Source organism: Cloeon dipterum, chromosome 1 (genome assembly GCF_949628265.1).
Source record: "Cloeon dipterum chromosome 1, ieCloDipt1.1, whole genome shotgun sequence".
Taxonomy (NCBI): domain Eukaryota; kingdom Metazoa; phylum Arthropoda; class Insecta; order Ephemeroptera; family Baetidae; genus Cloeon; species Cloeon dipterum.
The window spans coordinates 33,982,946-34,001,436 of NC_088786.1; the positions used below are offsets into that span (position 1 = coordinate 33,982,946).

General features: G+C 40.9%; 1 protein-coding gene across 1 annotated transcript; it reads right to left on the reverse strand.

Annotated features, from left to right (window-relative positions):
• Positions 1–8,765: 8,765 nt before the first annotated feature.
• On the reverse strand, positions 8,766–11,891 carry LOC135940676 (protein fork head-like). The gene has a single exon (XM_065485673.1). The coding sequence runs from the start codon at positions 11,576–11,578 to the stop codon at positions 10,232–10,234; it is 1,347 nt and encodes a 448-aa protein (XP_065341745.1). The 5' UTR covers positions 11,579–11,891; the 3' UTR covers positions 8,766–10,231.
• Positions 11,892–18,491: the final 6,600 nt, after the last annotated feature.

The window sequence follows — 18,491 nt, forward strand, 5'->3', positions numbered from 1 at the left end:
GGTTGTGGCACCAAGATTTACACAACTACGTTTCGTAATAATATAACACAAAATTATCAATTTTCATTGTATGACGCATGGAAAAATTCGATCATCTGATAATTTCAGACTTTTGGACAGCAATATAAATTAGGGGTGCAGTTCAATAATGGACTACTTCAATTAAAACTCTTTCTGCCAAAAAATCTCAGCATCCAATTGGAACATTTTGGTATAAAATCAGGCAGACGGAGCAAACATAGCTTAACGAAAAACAAAGACGCGAACGAGAACGCTGTGTTTCAATCCGCATGTGCCGCACAATGACGGGGTGTGCTTATGCGAGAGAGAAAAAGAGAAGCGCGTCATACAATAAAGTATAAAGCCAAAAGGCTTATTGCTGCTCCTGCACTGCGCTGGCTACGTGCTTCATGCCGCTGATCCGGCGGGGTGCAATAAACGAGCTGCTAAATGTCACATTAACAACGAACAAAACGACGCCGGCAATAAAGTGAAAACAAGAGCGGCGGCGGCCCCGAATGGATCAGATTTGTTATTGCTAAACGCGCGCTCGCCTTTTATTTTCCTCTGTGCGAGAGAGAGGACAGGAAGCTGCGTGAGGAAGACTCCAGCTGCATTCGGTTCGTGCTCTCTTCTCTCTATATATATTTCTGCTGGGGTAATCTGACGTGCACGATGACAATGAGGGGACGACCAAAATCTGGGCTGCCCCCGTGTCCTACAATAAATCCCGGTATGTGAATTGTGAACAGTTGTTGCACATCATGAGTCTCGCAAAGTTGTTACTTTTATTGGCATGTACAGTTATAATTGTGTCTTGTTGAAACCATTGAGAGCTTCAAACAAAATTTTAATTAAAAACGGTTGCGCGTTAAAATTCTCCCTTTTTTTGTATAATATGTGAGCAAAGGAACTGAGTACTGTCAATCATTTTCATTTAAAAGAAAGTCGGAAAACATGATAAATTTTAAAGACAGCGTAATTAGATTTTTTTTTAATTTATCTGTTTTACACTTTTACAATATCTGATTATCTACTCTTTGGTAGATATTTTACACATAACCAGACGGGCCCACAAAAGAGGTCAAGTCGGGCAATGACACCTGGACAAATAAGATCGTCTCCGGAGGTGAGCTCAGGGCTGCAAACTTGGGTCACACGCAGCCACCACCCATAAAACGAGCCGCGAGGCCTTTTCGACTGATAAATTAAATCATGTTTGCTATTTTTTACCCATAATTATGACACACTTAAAATTCAAAAAGAAAATAAACATGGAAGAAAGAGTAATTAATCATTTATACTATCACATTCCACCTGGGAAAGAAATTTTAAATAATTAAATAATAATCTGTGGCAAATCTATAGTGTTCAGTGAATTTACGGCTCAGTGCGGCGAGAGATTACGTTGTAATTCATCGTTTTTGCAATATGTTTGCTAGTACTATGCCCTCTCTTGCTGTATTTTCTATTTAATCCTTGAATTTTATGTATTGACAATATCAAGAATAAACAAGAATAATTAAATTAAAAATATAACAGGCTTTTTAACTTTTCTCATTTGAAAAAAGGCTTGCGTCATTGAGTTTAAAGTTTCATGTATTTTCTGATGTAAAAATTGTGTTGGTTGAGTAATCAAAATAATCTAACGATAAAATGAAGTGATTCGAAACTGTTATGAACTATCGTGCGGAAGCAGCATGTGTAAATTCAAACAGAGTACGCGGAAAGTCAACTAGAAAATCAGCAATGGTCCAGATGAAAATGAGTAAACCCACTCATTCGCGGTCGATTGATCGCGCACGATCTGGTTCTTAATTAAAATGGAACAGGAGCAGGTTGGCCGTGGCGCGGGAGAGAGAGAGAGAGTGGGAAAAAGCGCATGCCAATCAGCCAATGATGCGTGAAATGGCTGTGAGTGCCGCGCGGCGCCAATTTGGACCTCTTATTTCGCAGGCGGAGCGCGCGCGCCACTAATTGGCTGTTTTGATAATTCGCTCGACTGACTGACTGAATCAAAGCTTCTTAATTGACGAGCAATTGGGCCGTGATAAATGGCTGCTCTCGCGACGATTGCGCCGCCGAGTGCTGTCTGCGAGTCGCCGCCGCCGCTGCCGCCGCCGCCGTGTTGAAGAGGGGCAGATAAGATAAACGCGCGCGCGGCTGGACCACGAGGGTGCGGATCTCTGCCAGCACCGCCATAATCCCGCTTTCTTGTTACATGTCACGCCGAAATACAGATGAGACTCATCGAGCGAGGCGTGTGCAAAGAGAAAGCACGAGATAAAAATGCTGACTGTCTCTTCGCACTCGAGTGTCCAGCAGTAATTCAAAATTAGGAAAACAACTATACGCACGAAGCTAAGAATATATGATAAATATCATCGTGATGGTTTCCTGAGTTGCGCTGCTTTCGTTTGAGCATTCCAGTAAATGGAAAAAAAATTATCTTTGCCGCATCCCCTTATGACAATTTTAAATGCCTTATTGACAATTTAAAATGGCACCAAAGCATAATATACAAGAGCAATGAACCAATAATAATTATTATAATAATACATTCATCAGGGTAAAATATTTAAACAATTTATCAAGTAGTCAAGAAAATTTGAAAATAAAATGATTTCACGGCATGTTAACATTTTATAGTTTTATATTTTAATAAAATTATGCTGTTATATAGTTAATAATCCTCCTTTAAGGCTCAGTATCAAATAACAACTCATCATCTTGACGAAATATTACACCTTATGCGTTGTAGCAAATTACAAATTAATCCAGAGTCAAATTTAGACATGAAAATAAAATTAACATAAAAGCCATAAAATCAGTCAAATGCTCTCATAGAGCGGCTTGAGATCACACTATCGCATCTCTATAATAAAAAAGAACACATTTCACAAGCTCGACGCGCACAATGGCGTCTGAAGGAGATTGACAATGGCATCATGTGAAATTAAATCGTCCGATGAAAGCCCCGCCGTCTCGGTGCGCTCAACGAATAACTCGGCGCGTAAACAGCTGCCTTGCGTTCGTCGCTGCCACCGCCGCTGCTGGCTGATTATCCCAGGGCTATTAGCTTTTTAATGCTGCCAGAGAAAGGGTTCTTTTTGCGATTAATTTTAAATGCCACTCGGAGAACGGCTTTTTCTTGCTGCGCGCTCACAGCAATCCGATCCGTTCTGAAAGGCTGAAAGTGAAACCCAAATGACACGCACTTTGTTTGCATTTCTGATTTCCAACCTTTTCACATTAACACAGCCCTGAAAAGGAAAAGAACTCTTCGATTTTTAGTTTTAATTAAATGATTTTGTTATATTAGATTTGCTATTACCGCAACATTTTACAAGAACGTTTGGGATAATAAAAGAGGCATTTAGTGAAACATGAGATGTGAATAATGGATCCAATTTATACATTATTTGGCTTATTTTTCCAACCCAGCTCATCCATGAGGGGGAAAGGGAACTTATGTATAAGGTGTGCAGCTGTCAAATCCCATGCTCATTTGCGCAGTGTTCTCAATGTTCCCTTCGGATGTATATAGTAGCAATATTATAGACTATATTGATGCTGGCGTTTATGAAAGTAAATTGATTGCAATCAAAATAAAGAAAGTTAACTTTGAAGCAATGAATTTAATTATTTCAAAATACAAAAAAATAAAAATAAAAATTTTAACAAACTAAAACTGTGGACATTTTTAGGATATGTGTCCTTTTTAAAAGATAAACTGCTGTGCCAGCAGTTACAAAAGGTTAATTTATCTATTATTGAGTTCGAATTAATGCATGTTCATATTCTAATTTTACACTGTTCGCGCGGAAGGTTACAAGGAACTTTGCCTTGACCGAATAAGAATGAAAAAAATTGGCAAATTTCTTCTTCCAACTGGGTGTTTTTTTTCAATTTTGAACAAATTTTTTTATTGATTTAAATCAATATTTAAAAGTTCATCCGCTTGTTTAGTCTCAATCAGGGTTCGCCAATTTTGCAATGCGCAAAAATGCACCACTGGTTTTTTGCGCAAAAAACCGGCTGGAAAAACCCACCAGTCTTGGGTTTTTCCGCACTTTTCCGAATTTAACCCGAAAATAGTCAATTTTCGCTTGAAAAGAGTCTGAAATTTCAGAAAACTATGCAGAGAGTTAAAATTTTTAGTCTCTTGGAGGAACCAGTGGCTCTAATACTGATTTTGGTGATTTTGAAAAATCCCTATTTTTGGTCATCCATCATGAAAATTTTTTATTTTCCATAAGAATGCATGTGTTTCGGAAAAATGCGCAAAATTGCAGAAAAACCCGCAAAAAAACAGTTTTTTGCAATGCAGTGGGTTTTTCCGGAAAAATGCGGGTTTTTGCGAACCCTGGTCTCAATAGTATTTTGTCAAAGAAGTCTTTTGAGTGTTTCTTAAATTCCTATATATTTTAGTGGAGTATATATGCATTACGAGCTGGTCTACAAGTGCTACAAAAATTGGAGATAAAAAATAAAATAATATAAGCATTACCACAGACAGTTTGAGTATTTTTCATCTGACCTCTAAGTTCATCTGTGGCAAAAATTTAAAGTGTTTGAGACAGTGTTTTAGCATAGGCCTTAATTGTTTGGCTCGGCTATGTCTCTTGGTCAGGGTTCGCAAAAACCCGCATTTTTCCGGAAAAACCCACTGCATTGCAAAAAACTGTTTTTTTGCGGGTTTTTCTGCAATTTTGCGCATTTTTCCGAAACACATGCATTCTTATGGAAAATAAAAAATTTTCATGATGGATGACCAAAAATAGGGATTTTTCAAAATCACCAAAATCAGTATTAGAGCCACTGGTTCCTCCAAGAGACTAAAAATTTTAACTCTCTGCATAGTTTTCTGAAATTTCAGACTCTTTTCAAGCGAAAATTGACTATTTTCGGGTTAAATTCGGAAAAGTGCGGAAAAACCCAAGACTGGTGGGTTTTTCCAGCCGGTTTTTTGCGCAAAAAACCAGTGGTGCATTTTTGCGCATTGCAAAATTGGCGAACCCTGCTCTTGGTTACCGATGTTTAAGCGACCTGATCGCTTTTTCAAACGCCTTTTCACTCTTTTTTTGATGCACATATGGTGTAAGAGGAATAAATAAATAAATAAATAAACATTACTGAGGGATGGCCCTTTTATGTTCGGACCTTCTAAAATCCCATGTTTACTCAGCCAGGTAACAAGTTTGTATATGTTTTCAAATGGTATAATCTTGTCCATTCAGTGGATGATGCGGTTAGGAGGAAGCTCTTAAAATATGACGATTTTGAGGACGCTCCGATTTGAAGTTTATAGGAGAGGAAATAAAATAGAACGAATGAGCGATTGGGAACAGAAGATCGAGAGGTTGACCGGTCAGCACTAATTGGCGCGAATAACACACACGCGAGCGAGCGCGAGAAACACGCACTCGGACGGACGGACGAGAGCTGCAGCGCAGAGCAAGAGCGAAAAGACAGTGGTGCGCCTGGGTGCGCTTGGCATTCAAGTGAATGGCCGCTGAGCACACACCATCGTCGTCATCATTGCCGTGCGGCTGTTTGTTTACGCCTCTTTATAATGCGCGATAGCGAAATTAATTGCAATTAACTCTAAGTGCTCCTCCTTCGCATGCATTAAAGAGCAGCGAGAACGCCGGCCGTGTGTTATGAGTATGCGAGAGCTGTTTGCAAGCTGCGCTAATGTGTACACACATACATATGTACATACATATAGCACGAAACATACATTAATAAGCGCACACGCGCGTCGAGGATATTATAATGTCCGCCGCGTATAGTGTCAGGGAGACTCTGGCTCCGAGAGCGATAAATGCTCCATATATATTTATTTCCGTGCGTAAGTCCGTACTTAAGCACACAACATTATCAGCGAGCTGAAATCGCGCGTCCTTTTGTGTATAATGTTATTTAAATTGTATCTCTGCTACCGTTAAGTGGGGCAATTTTCTACAAGATTTTGTTATGCAAGTCGTTGGCGATGAGTTTGCAAGAACTGCTCGAGTATTCAATCTGCGTTTACAACGGCCATGTTGGTAATATCAATTCAGTTAAAATGAGCTTATTTTTTACTCAATTTTAGTTCTGCATTGCAAAATGTTATTTAGAATTTTCAACAAATCAAAGATTAAATGGTAATAAAATGAGCTATTAATAAATAAAAAGTATAAACAGTTGAAGGGCAAATCCAGATTTTTCTCTTCCGCGCAGATACGAAACCTGGACTCAGGGTGAGAAATGTGAGATTGGGTTTAAAATAATATATTGGTGTTATTGAGCTATTATATTTTTAAAAAGGGGTTTGGAATTTATATTTTTAATTGATTAAAAACAAACATGTGATGTTGCAAATGTTTGTTTAAATTGTAATGAGATCGCTTTACACAAAAACATATAATTTCTAATCTGACCAAAATCGACACTATACTCTTCTTAAAGTTTAAACTTTTATCTTCTTTAAACAATAAAATAGAAATAATTTAATAAAATATCTTTCAGTCATATTTTCAAAAATTTCATGTTTTAAATTACAAAATTGTTTAATGAACGAGACTTGTGTCCGATTAGTGTAAAATAATAAAGTCACAATCTCCATTGGGTATAAAATGATTAGAAAGAAGAGAGTTTTTTGTCCGATTTGATTTGAGCCTTTGCTGCATGCGTGTGTATTTTCAGCGCGGCGGTGCACGGTGCGGTGCCGGCGGCGGCGCTAGAGCACATCCGTTATCTTATCAAATGTGACACCAGGCTGGGAGATTTGATAAATATGTGCTGCCTGCACAAGGCACCATTGGTCTCGACTGAAAAATCACCGCCGAGCCGGGCGTCCGAAAGCTGCGTAAAATGTCACTTTCACGCGTTCGCGTTCGCGCCGCCGACTCACTCTACTGTGCAGTCAGGTGAAAGCTGAGAGCACGCGTTTAATTTCAAAAGTGCTGCGTGCGAAATCTATTTCCGGCATCCAATATCCTTAATGGAACAAACAGAAAAGAGTGTTATATGTGGGAGAGTCGGGAAAGCTCGGAAAAGTGATCATGAAAATTGATTTCTTGCCTTCGCCTTAAATTTCTTAATATTTGCGCTAAATTTGTACGTTTTGTTCGAATAATATTGGAAAATCTAAATAAGTAAAATTTGTCAAAGCTCTCAGCATGTTGGAGGTTCATTAATTGTAAATTAAAAATTGTTACAATTGTTCCACAGGTTATTTTTATTATCTTCTTGGCGATCAACGATTATTTTAATTTTATTTATAGTTGAAAGGTATTTCTAAGAGCTGTTAAAATTTGAAAAATAAAAGATGAAGAAATAAATCTTAATGTGTATGAGTTCATTTTCAATAATCAGAATCAATTCTGGAACATCTGTCTTGAGACAATTAAATGTTGGATCAGGTCAAGATATTATATTAATCCATTTTCTTTATTTCCATCTAAGTCAATTAAGACGTTATGGTCTGTTTTATTTGCTTCACACACTTAATAAGGGAATTTGCAGAGTAATCGTTTTGTTTCGCGGTTACCATGCAAAAGGTATTTTGAGCCATTAGGTTTCCAAAAGCATCGTTCTCTTCAATCAGCAAAAATAGTTAATATAGAAAATATTTATTTTTAGGACTCACGAAACTTATTCAGAGGAATTGCTAGTTCCAAGTAAATTTGAAATAAGAAAATCTCAAGAAATTCAGTCTTTACACAGTTGGCTCAATACTTGTTAACAAAAAAAAAAATATTTGAGGAGGAAATTTGCGAAACACGCGCGAGCTTTAAATTTAACATGTGCGAATTTATAGAAAATGTGTCTCTCTGCTCGAAGCGAGAGATTTTATTTGCTCAACGTGACATCGCAGGTAGAGAATGGAGTCTTTTGCTTGTAGAAAAATTGCAATCGGTTTGTGGAACAGCGCCTCTAGTTGACGACACTCATTTTATTAGAAGAAGAGAGAAGATATTCTCTGGAAAGTGACATCAGCATACCACGCGCACCAAGGACACTGCAGAAAAACAAATGGCGTAGAAAATGAGGCTGCCGCTCACAATATCTCGGCAGCAGGCCAGTTGCAAAATCCGACACGAGCGCTCTAGAATCACCAATGCGTCTGATTTTCACATAAAAGCTAATTATTAGATGCATTTTATTTCGAAATAATTTCAGAAGCAAATTGCGTCGTGTCAGAAACGAGTCTCGGCTTCGCATCAGAAGCCCAGCAAGTTTTTGGCGCGTTATCTGAGCGTTTTCCGTCTTCCTGCACGGCTTGTTTTGATCCAGAAACAGGGGCAATGTCGGTTACAAAACGCGCAGTATATTTCTCTCCCAGCGGATTTTTAGAGGTGTCTCCATGCGTGCTTCCAAGAATACTAGCCGCCCGTTTCCATGGCAATTATCACGTAGACGCGTCACCAACGCTCAGAACCATATATACGGCGGCCCTCGCGCTTCTCTCTTCATGATAACGGACTGAAATTTATGGCGCTGCACCATTTCTCATTCACCAACGAGGAAAAGCTTTGCCCGCGGGCAGCCATTGTGTATTTGAGTTAGAAATAATTCGTTGTAAAAAATAAACTATAATGGGTTCATTCATTGCAACTTTATTCTTCTTTCATGAGAACTTATTAATTTTTAACTCTTTAATATTAATGGTAAATGTACCTTTCAGATGAACGAGTTATTTATTGCACACTTCATTATCTATTAAAAAAATTTAATTCGCTAAAGGATTGTCAGCGTCGTTGAATGAAAGCAACAGATTATCCGTTTCAAACATATACTTTTATTTCTCATTTTCTGGCGATAAAGAAATTCGTCGCGTCATTTCAGAGACAAGGACAATAATAGAGAATCATATTTTCCCTCCTTATATCGTACGCAGAGTACAAATTTTCGTGGTATTAAATTTGAAACAGATTTTATATACCAATTAATTCACATTTGTTGTAAATCAATAACAATAATAAAAGTGTGGAATTTAAAAATTGCAAAGATAAACGTTCAGTTGCGTTTCATGTTGTGTGTGTGTGTGTGTATTAATTCCATACATTCTTTTTAATTAAGTTGCGTCGGACTAACGCGTGCGGAGAAACAGCATTTAGAAAACACCAAAAAATTGGAGCACAGTTAAGATCTTTTTGGTGAGGATTGCGTTTTTCAAAATTACAACAAATATATAGCTTTTGCGGATCATTAAAAAACATCAGATTTATGTAGAGTTTTCGCCTGCGCCGAACTGCTGCTAAAAATGAGCTCTCTCCTTTATATATGTTAATCATTTCTCACAGTGATTGTATAATTTTTGAGTATGCTGTTAAACGCAATTACGGCAACAAAAATATTTCGGTATCAAAATTTTGTACAGGCCTTAAAAAAATTCTTCACACGACCCACCTTAACCAACATGCGGACACGAGAGGAATTATTAAACAAATGAGATTTCGCGGTGAAATAGCTTTCGTCTTTCGGAAAATTCGTGTACAGTATATGCACAGAGGACTTAAGAAAAAATATAACATGATTTACAGAGCGAAAACAAAGTGCAAACCCTTTTGCTATTGCTATAAATGGACTAGTTTCATTCCGCATTTTCATAAAGTGTCACAGATTTTCCTATTTCGAAATGAACACATTTTACATTTTACATATCCTGACGGCGGCGGAATACAAAATAAAGGGGTTTAAATAATATATGAATGGAGAGATTATTTATTACGCGTTCACTTGGCGCCAAAAGAAAGAAAGTACGCATTGTTTCGTGTTTGTGTGTGTGTGCGTGACTCACCCATTAAAACAAGACAACGCGCGCGCTCCCGATTATCTAATCGAAAAATTAATCATCACCATTCACGAAATGCAGTCCGCGAGCTGTCTCACTAAAATACTCTCTGCAGCAGTGTGTAAGTTTGTGTGTATGCGGCACGTGAAATGATATTATAGGACGAAGAGACGACACACACGATCATCGAGTCTTGATTGATTTCGCACGCGGTGCGCACACTGAAATGAGATTTACACGGAGAAAAAGAGGATGGGAGCCTACGCTTTTACACGATTGTCCGGCTCGCACTGGGGGGTCGGAGATTTTACAATTTTGCAGTCACTGGAACGCGTGTCTGTTCACTGATCTGCTGGTGGGAAGGCCGCGGTACTTGCAGGCGGCCGTGTAGCCTGGGGGCTGCTGATGCCTTGCGGGGTCGAGCTGCTCCTAGGCTAGGGGGTACTGTCACAAGGTGGTGGTGCTGGCTGGCGGGTGGTACAGCGAGCTCTGGTAGTAGCTGCTGGTCTCCTGCGCGTTGGGGATGGGGCTGAGCGTGTTGTAGCCGGTGGCGGCCGCGTACTGCGCCGCCATGTCGTACATCTTCTCGGCCTTGCTCTCGGCGGGCAGCAGCCGCGTGATGGAGAAGGGGTGCGTGGCGACCGCGTACGGCGACGTCTCCTGCTTGAGGTGCGCGGCGGCCGCGGCCGCCTGCAGCATGTGGTGGTGCTCGGCGGCCAGGTGCGGGTGGCACCGGTTCACCATGGCCACCAGCTCGGCCGACTCGTGTCCGCCGTGGTGGTGCCCGCCGACGCCCACCGCCGGGCTCTGCAGGCAGTTGCCCATGTCCTGCTGCAGCAGGCCGGCCATCGGGTCGCCGGCCTCCAGCTTGGGCTGGTGCAAGCTCATCAGGTGGTGGTGCTGGTGCTCTTTCTCCAAAGCCTTCAGCTCGTCGGCGTGGTGGTGGTGCGACGGCGTTTTCTTGCCCGAGTCGGACGACGACGCCGAGCCGGGTGTCTTGCTCACCTGCCGCATCTGCTCCTTCTTCTCGTCCTTGAAACGCTTCTGCCGCCGCAGGTAGCAGCCGTTCTCGAACATGTTGCCCGAGTCAGGGTGCAGCGTCCAGAAGGAGCCCTTGCCCGGCTTGTCGGGCGTGCGCGGCACCTTGACGAAGCAGTCGTTGAAGCTGAGCGAGTGCCGAATCGAGTTCTGCCAACGCTGCTGGTTCTGCCGGTAAAACGGGAACAGGTCCATGATGAACTGGTAGATCTCGCTCAGGGTCAGCATCTTGCTCGGCGAGTTCTGGATGGCCATCGTGATCAGCGAGATGTACGAGTAGGGCGGCTTGGCGTGCGTGTAGCTGCGCCGGTAGGTCTTGTCGGCGCGCGCCCGCTGCAGCGCCGCCGCCGAGTTGGGCGACGTCGCGCCCTGCGGCACCGTGTCGGCCGCCATCGACGCCGACGCCGAATTCAACGCGCTCGAGTAGCCACCCATGGTGGCCATGCACGCACCGTTCATCGCCGCCGGGCTGCCCATAGAGTTGTACGCCGACATGGACGACGGCGTCATGCACGCGCCGTTCATGCCCATGGCGCCCATGCCGGCGGCCGCGGCCGCCGACGCCAGGCCCATGCCGGGGGCGAAGCCCCCGGACGCCGTCTGCGGCGAGTTCATCGCCCCGGCGCCGCCGGCCGCGTTCATCGGCACGCCGTGCATGCTCGACGCGTTCATCGAGCTGTACGTCGGCGTCATCGACGAGTTGGCCATGCTCGAGGCCACGCTCGAGTCAGGGTACAATTTCTGCGACGACAGCATGCTAGCAGCTCATTCCGTGTCCGTGCGTTTGCAGATCAACAGGTTCGCACGGAGGGACACGTACGGCGCACACGCACTTTTCAGAGCACTCAGTTTGTCCGTCCGTCCTTTCGTCCGTGTGTGGGGCACGCAGGTGGACAGGTCGTCGCGCTGCACACTGCACACTGCGATCCGAGAGTGGTGTCCGGTGGGTCGCGGCGGGGCCGACGGAGCGCACGTCGCGCGGTTGCCTCAGGTGCTGGCTGCCTGCCTGCCCGGCTCTCGGAAGCGAAAGATGAGCACGAATGATGCGGTGCGAGTGAGGCGGCCGCCGCTGCGCCCACCCCGCTCGCCGCACGCCTGCGTTCGCCGCCGCGGCCCCGCCCCCCGTCGCCATGGCGACGCCAATGGCTCCGACCGGCAGCTCGCATGGCGCCTCCCTCACCGCGCACGCCAGCCTCGCGCTCTGCACCCCTTTCAGTAGACTTTGGACCCTCACCCTGCCGGTGCCAGCGAATGCCCCGCTCGACCGCACGCTCAGCTGCTGCCACGCTATGTACGGTGTGCAGCGTGTGCGCTACCGTCGCGCCGCGTCGCGCCCCCAACCGTAAACTTTCCACCCTGCCGAAAGGTCAGTTTACCCCCGCGTACATCATGCTTCTTTTCATACAGTGTATTTGATAAAAAAGGACTTGTTTTAATAATAATTTATATCAAATTAAAAAATTTAACTCTTTATTTCATGTAAATATTACTAGCAAATAGTTTTAAAAAATTTTAAGATTGATGAAACCCATGTTTATTCTTTTACTAAAGTTTGTTTCTAAATTATCAATACTCAGATCTGCCTATTAACATTTTAGCATAGCTATATTCTGAAAAAAGGTGTTCTCTTCTTAACTTATGAATAAAAAAGCTGAATTTTGAATAATTGCATTTTCCTAATCAATAAAAAAGCCTATATACGTTATTCGTTCGCGATGTTATTGGGAATTGGCGGGACACAAAGTTTTTGAGAGTTGTTCGTTATCGCCACATCCGTCGTCAACCCATCTCAAAAAAAGATAAACCGCATGAAAAAAAGATAGAATCAAGTATCCACACCTTAATGTGATAACGTATTTCATTTAGGCATATATATCTAAATTCAAATTAATTCAAGAAGAATGTTCTTTCTGGCTTAGCAGATAATAAACAACTTCACGAAATCTAACATTTTTTCATTATATCAAAAAACCAAAATGCAATTTGTAATTAATTGCAAATTATGCTATATATAAACACACAATTGTTTTTTTCCATCTTTTCCCACAGGTATATTGATCAAATTGTTGAATATATTGAAATAAAACTTATTTGTTTGCTTTACAATGATGACCAGAAGAATGCAAAATGTTTCCCGATTTCCTGCGGTCTAATGAGCTAATCACGATAGACCGTACCATTTGATTAAATTTCTTTTTGCATACAAATTTGTGAATCATGATTTTCAAATTATCTAAAAATAGGTTATATTTAGTATTAGGAAAAGTGCGTTTCACTCTTATTTTCTGCTTCACCGTAATTGAAAAAGGCTTACGGAGCGATAATTTTCATCTTCAGACTCATCGTGTTTTGCTTCTGTGTGGCAGGATTTTAAACCAAACTGATATCAGTCTGGCCTTGTTTGCCCAGGTATATTGATCAAATTGTTGAACATATTGAAATAAAACTTATTTGTTGCTTTATAGTGATGACCAGAAGAATGCAAAATATTTTCAGATTTACTTCTTTGCGATTTTAGAAGCTCATACTGCATTAAATTTCTTTTAAATCTTCAAAAGGCATATTATAAATGATTGTAAAAGGAAATGATTCAAGAGTATAGATGAAGCAAGTTTTATTTTTAGAAATTAGATTTCTCAAAATATTCTAAACCTTAATCTCTCTGCGTGCTCCTCTCATATGTTAAAAATCCAATTAAATTCTTCAAACGTAACAAATAATGTGTCCCATTCACAGAAATCGATACATAAAAAACTTTAAAGTGGCATTTTGCTGTCTTAATACCCACTTCTGCCGTGCAGTGTGAGTACAAGCAAACGCGGCAGCCCGTCTCTCTCACTTTAATAAGCTTGAAAACATTTATAGTGCGATCTTTTTTATTAATTGAGAGTCAATATTGACTCAGTCGCGTGTATAATGTGTGTTATTTGTGGCAATGATGATAGCGCGCGGCAGGCGCGAGCGAGCGAGCGATCCAGCCTGCCATGAGAGAGAAACATCAACAAAAAGTCTGGAGGTGTTGTGCTGTGTTGTTGGGTGGGCCAAATGAGCTGTTGTGCGCGCGGAATAGAGCCGTCATTAAGGAACCCCCGGCGAGCGAGAGAATCAATGTCCTTATTAACAGTCGTTTATCCGCCCATCATCAAAGCGTGACTTGCACATTCTCGGCCGGCCGAGATGCCACTCGACTGGCTCCATCCAGCCCTTGATGCGAGTTGCATGCGCGCGGCCTCAAGGATGAGCAGCGACGCTCCAGCGCGCCCCGAGATGATTCCGCTCGATCTCTTGTTTAATTCCTGCATGCAGTGGGTGCCAGTCGCGCCTTTTGTCCGCCGTTTTCATTCATCCTCCGCACTCTGGCGCATGTTTCACTCGCACTATTCACGATAAGCACGCACTCGGAGAGCCGATGGAAATAACGTCTCGTGCCGCATGGAACACCGGTCTGACGCGCAGCTGACTTCTACTTTTATTTCAACAGTTTCTTGGTAAAGAAGAAACCTACAGATTGTCTCAATAGAAAATCCAATGTGGCCTTCCGAGCTAATCACACTGGGAGATCCCTTGGATTTGTATTGAGCTCTTTACCAACTGCGCAACAACACGCATCAAGGATAATTCGTCGTGAACGAGGACTGCCTTCTTGAGATTAATTTATTATTACCAAGAACCGTGTCCGGGGGCGGACTGGTTTCGCCGAGACTGATCGAAGTTAGATTTAAAAAAAACTTAAATCAACGAGGATATGAAAGTCTTGTTATTCATTTTCCTATATATCAACAAATTAATTTAATAAAGTTTTCTAGATGATGTGTGCCAAGTATTATAGTATATTAGCTGTGCCCCTCTTTCATCGCGCTGGGGTCTAAATTAATGTTTTATTTATTTTCAAGTTTATAACAACGTTTGGTTAACAACTGCTCTGTCTTCTATTTATTTTTAATAACGTCACCTAATAAAAATGGCAAAATCATGTCAGACGCAGGAGGTGGACACCACCGAGAAAAGGTTTGTAAACGAAAATGTACGTTTATTGAAACACTGATACTCTTTAATAAGCTCCAAACTTGTTATCCGCTTATCACAGCAAAAGCAACACTATAAGTAAAAATCTGTGTTTGATAACCGACAAAATATTTTTCACGTTTGATTCTTTTCAATTAGGACCAAAATTTTATACTATTTCGCAGTTCTCAAAGTCAGCCGAGTGAGATTGTTTAAAAAGCTGCTTTTTGAGCCACCACAAATTATAAATTTATGTTTGACTTCTTTCTTCTGTTTTCAGAAAGCGTGAATAGCTCCGTATTGTCCCAAAAACCATTCAAATAACCAGGCCAAGCGTCCCAGCGGTCAGTATGCGATGTTTTGGGTATTCACCTGTCAACTCTCAATCAACCTTATCTTTCAAAACGAAAATGTTTAGTTATCTTGTTTAGTTTTTTTGTAAATCTTCCACCATAAATATTTGGAGATTGCTATAAATTAAACGGTATTTTAACTTCCAGGGTCAAGATAAATTAAAAAATAAAATGAGCAAATTAGAGCCTCACATTAATTTAGGCATAAAGCTGCAGACGTTTTTAAGGCACATGTTTGATTAACACAAGTGTTATTGCGCTCCTGCAGCGGGATTTTGAAAGGACAAATTATCAAAAGCTCAACTCATTGATGAATTAAGCGATGCGCAGTATATAGAGATTTCACTTTTGAGCAGTGTCTTCTTGTATACTTAATGCGCGTTAATGTTTCCATATTTAATAAAGAGGTCTCTCTCTTCTTTTCTTGCATGTCCCCATAAGGCGCAGAGCCACATTAAGTTCAACGCACATCTTCTCATTCGCACCTCAAGATGAAATTTACATAATCTGCGGTGCTAATTACTGTACTCGGCAGACCAATTAACACATCTAGGAATCGACGCAGACAACTGGCTGCATGGTGTAACTGATTTAAGCTCTTGACGTCATTTGTTACAAAAATTATATACTCTTGAAGGAATATAGGAATAAAATTGTGAAAGCTGAATAAGCATCTCATTATTTGCCGTTGATCACTGCAACACCTATAAAGTATCATCCTTCCACGCATAAAGAGTGGAAAAGTTAATCAACTGATTAATTTTCTGTTATCCAAATTGGAGCGGACACAATATTAAAACTCTGTTTGATTTGATGTTAAATTTGTCGAGGTACATAAATATGACATAAATTCTGTTCTGTAAATTGGAACACAGTTAAAATGAAAAATGAAATATGTCTTAAGACCTTCTGTCCCAAGATGAAATATTATTTTTCTATATAATGGAATGACGCTTGTATGATAACTAAAGTACCGTTAGTGGTTAAGTTTGAAAGAAGTTCACATAGTTACTCGAAATCATGGGGAAATTCCTCATTGTTCTATAACGCCTGATTGGAATATCATTAAATGTTTTGCAGAGTTATTGCGTATTGCTTTTATTAGCGAGAAGGGTAATTTTTCAAATAAAATCTCTCAAGATATATATAAACTCCAAAATTTCTAACGCAAGATTTCTAACTCTCTTTAAACGTGGGCTTCATCTATAAAGCAATAATGAAATCAAAATTCCCTAATCAAGTCGTCCTACTTTATTTTGTCATATTATGAATTCCAAAGATGAAAATTTCAAGATTCTTGTCCATTTATTTGTCATGACATTCGGTTGCAATGAATTTTCTAATGTTCAATATTTTCTCTTGAGCATTTATTGGTCCATAAAATGTGTGTCAATCAATTTAATAAAGATCTTTTGCATGCACTTCGCAGCATGCTGCAACAATCCATCTCTGCTTCCTTTCATCGCAGGCAAACGAGCGTGCTCAATTTGTCATAACAAACCAAAACAGATTCCTAGTGCCGGCGGCAGCAGAATAATCCACGAGCTTGTGCTGATTCCCACCCCCAAGCCATCAGCGCAGTATCTGGACCCCTCGGCGAAAACTCGCTCTGCAGCGCTGACAGGGGCGAAACGAATTCATGGGGCCGCGCGCGCGGTTAGCAGATAAGCCCGGCTGTAATGAGGGGATCTATGTGGGAATAACAATCAGCAAACGAGCCACCCGCACCACCCCCCGAGCGGCAACAATAACACAATTGTATCGTCACCCCACAGTTCTCACTTTTCGTTGCCGACGCGCGCGCGCTGCATAATTAGTTTTTAATCAAGTCGATCCGATCCGCTGCGCTTTCACACTCCAATGAGTGAAAAAACGGTTCCACCGATTGGCGGCAGATTTACTGACATTTTAGACCTGATACAACCATTTATACCAACTCATTGAATTCCAAACAAACACATGTCAATTGATTTTTATTAATTGTAAATAAATATAAGGTTATGACCCAAACCCTTTTATTTTAACATTTGTTTGGTTTTTAGTGTTCTTTGTTAATATATTTAAGCTTTATTTAACACCTTTTGTAGTTTATTTATATCCCAACGTAATTGTTTTAAATAATAGCTGCTGCAAACTGCGACATTGATAGAATTTTATGTGAGTTTTCATTCATTAAAATTTCCCCTCTTTAGCGCAACACACCCACAGAAACCAGAGTGAAGCACTACCACACGATAAAGAAACAAAAAGACACTTGAACAGCTCACGATAAAATAAACGACAGCCAATTTGGTCCTCCACAGCTGTTGAATGCATCTTTTTTTTCCTTCGCTGCTCAAAACGAAGGAAAGTGTTGGTTTTTTTCCTACAGAGCGACGGGCCCGTGTTGCTGTCCCATCGAAATAAATAATAACGCTATTCATCCCGCAGCGTGTCCCGTGATGTCTTATTCCTTAAATATTTTTTATTATAATGGAGAGCCGAACTCTGAACCTACCTGCAACACGGGAATGACGCGGCCGACGATTACTATCATAAAGCGATGACGAGACACAATCGTATGTTAAAAGAACAAAACGCGGCCACTTTGAACGCACAAAGGAATTCTAATTTTGGCGTTTCGCGTTGCAAATCAGTCGAGCGGGTGTTTCTAATGCTAATTAATAGCTCGAAGGATGAAATTAATTTTTGGTGTCGTCATCTTCAATGGTATCAAGATTTGTTTATGAAATTTTCTCATTGAAGCACTTAAGAGAAGTTGTGTAAGCCTCATAATTGATTCAAATGTATGGCATCAATAAGCATGGATTTCATTCAAGATAAAATGAGTTACTTCCACGATGGTGGATTTTCAAATGAGTTCCATGATAATATAGATGCCTGTCTTTAAATTATAATTATTTATTTATATGTAACTAAGCTAGGTGAACCTATACCATTTTGTTTGATTTCAAAGTTCAAATATTAGTGAGGACAACAGCTATAGGTCAAACTCAATTTCGAAAACGAATGAGAACTTATTATGGTCAGTTTATTGGATGTTTTTGAGAGGTAAAAAAAAAATCATAAGTAAAATTATTTGTTGAATATTTTTACGTTTGTCACTGCCTTATTTACATGTTATTTCGTGTTGAAACATGTTATTAATAGAGGACTCACAAGGTTCAACAATTTTGAAAGGAAGAGGAAGATATGAATTAAATATAACATCCGATGAGTGGGGTGGGGAGAGTCCAAAGTATATCGTTTTGGTGCCTATTCGGGATTTGTTTGAATAGTCATTGCCTTGCTGGTAGCAGAATGGAAAACAA

Bases quoted from the DNA above. Each gene is read 5' to 3' on its own strand.
- LOC135940676 (XM_065485673.1), bottom strand. From the start codon at position 11,578: ATGCTGTCGTCGCAGAAATTGTACCCTGACTCGAGCGTGGCCTCGAGC.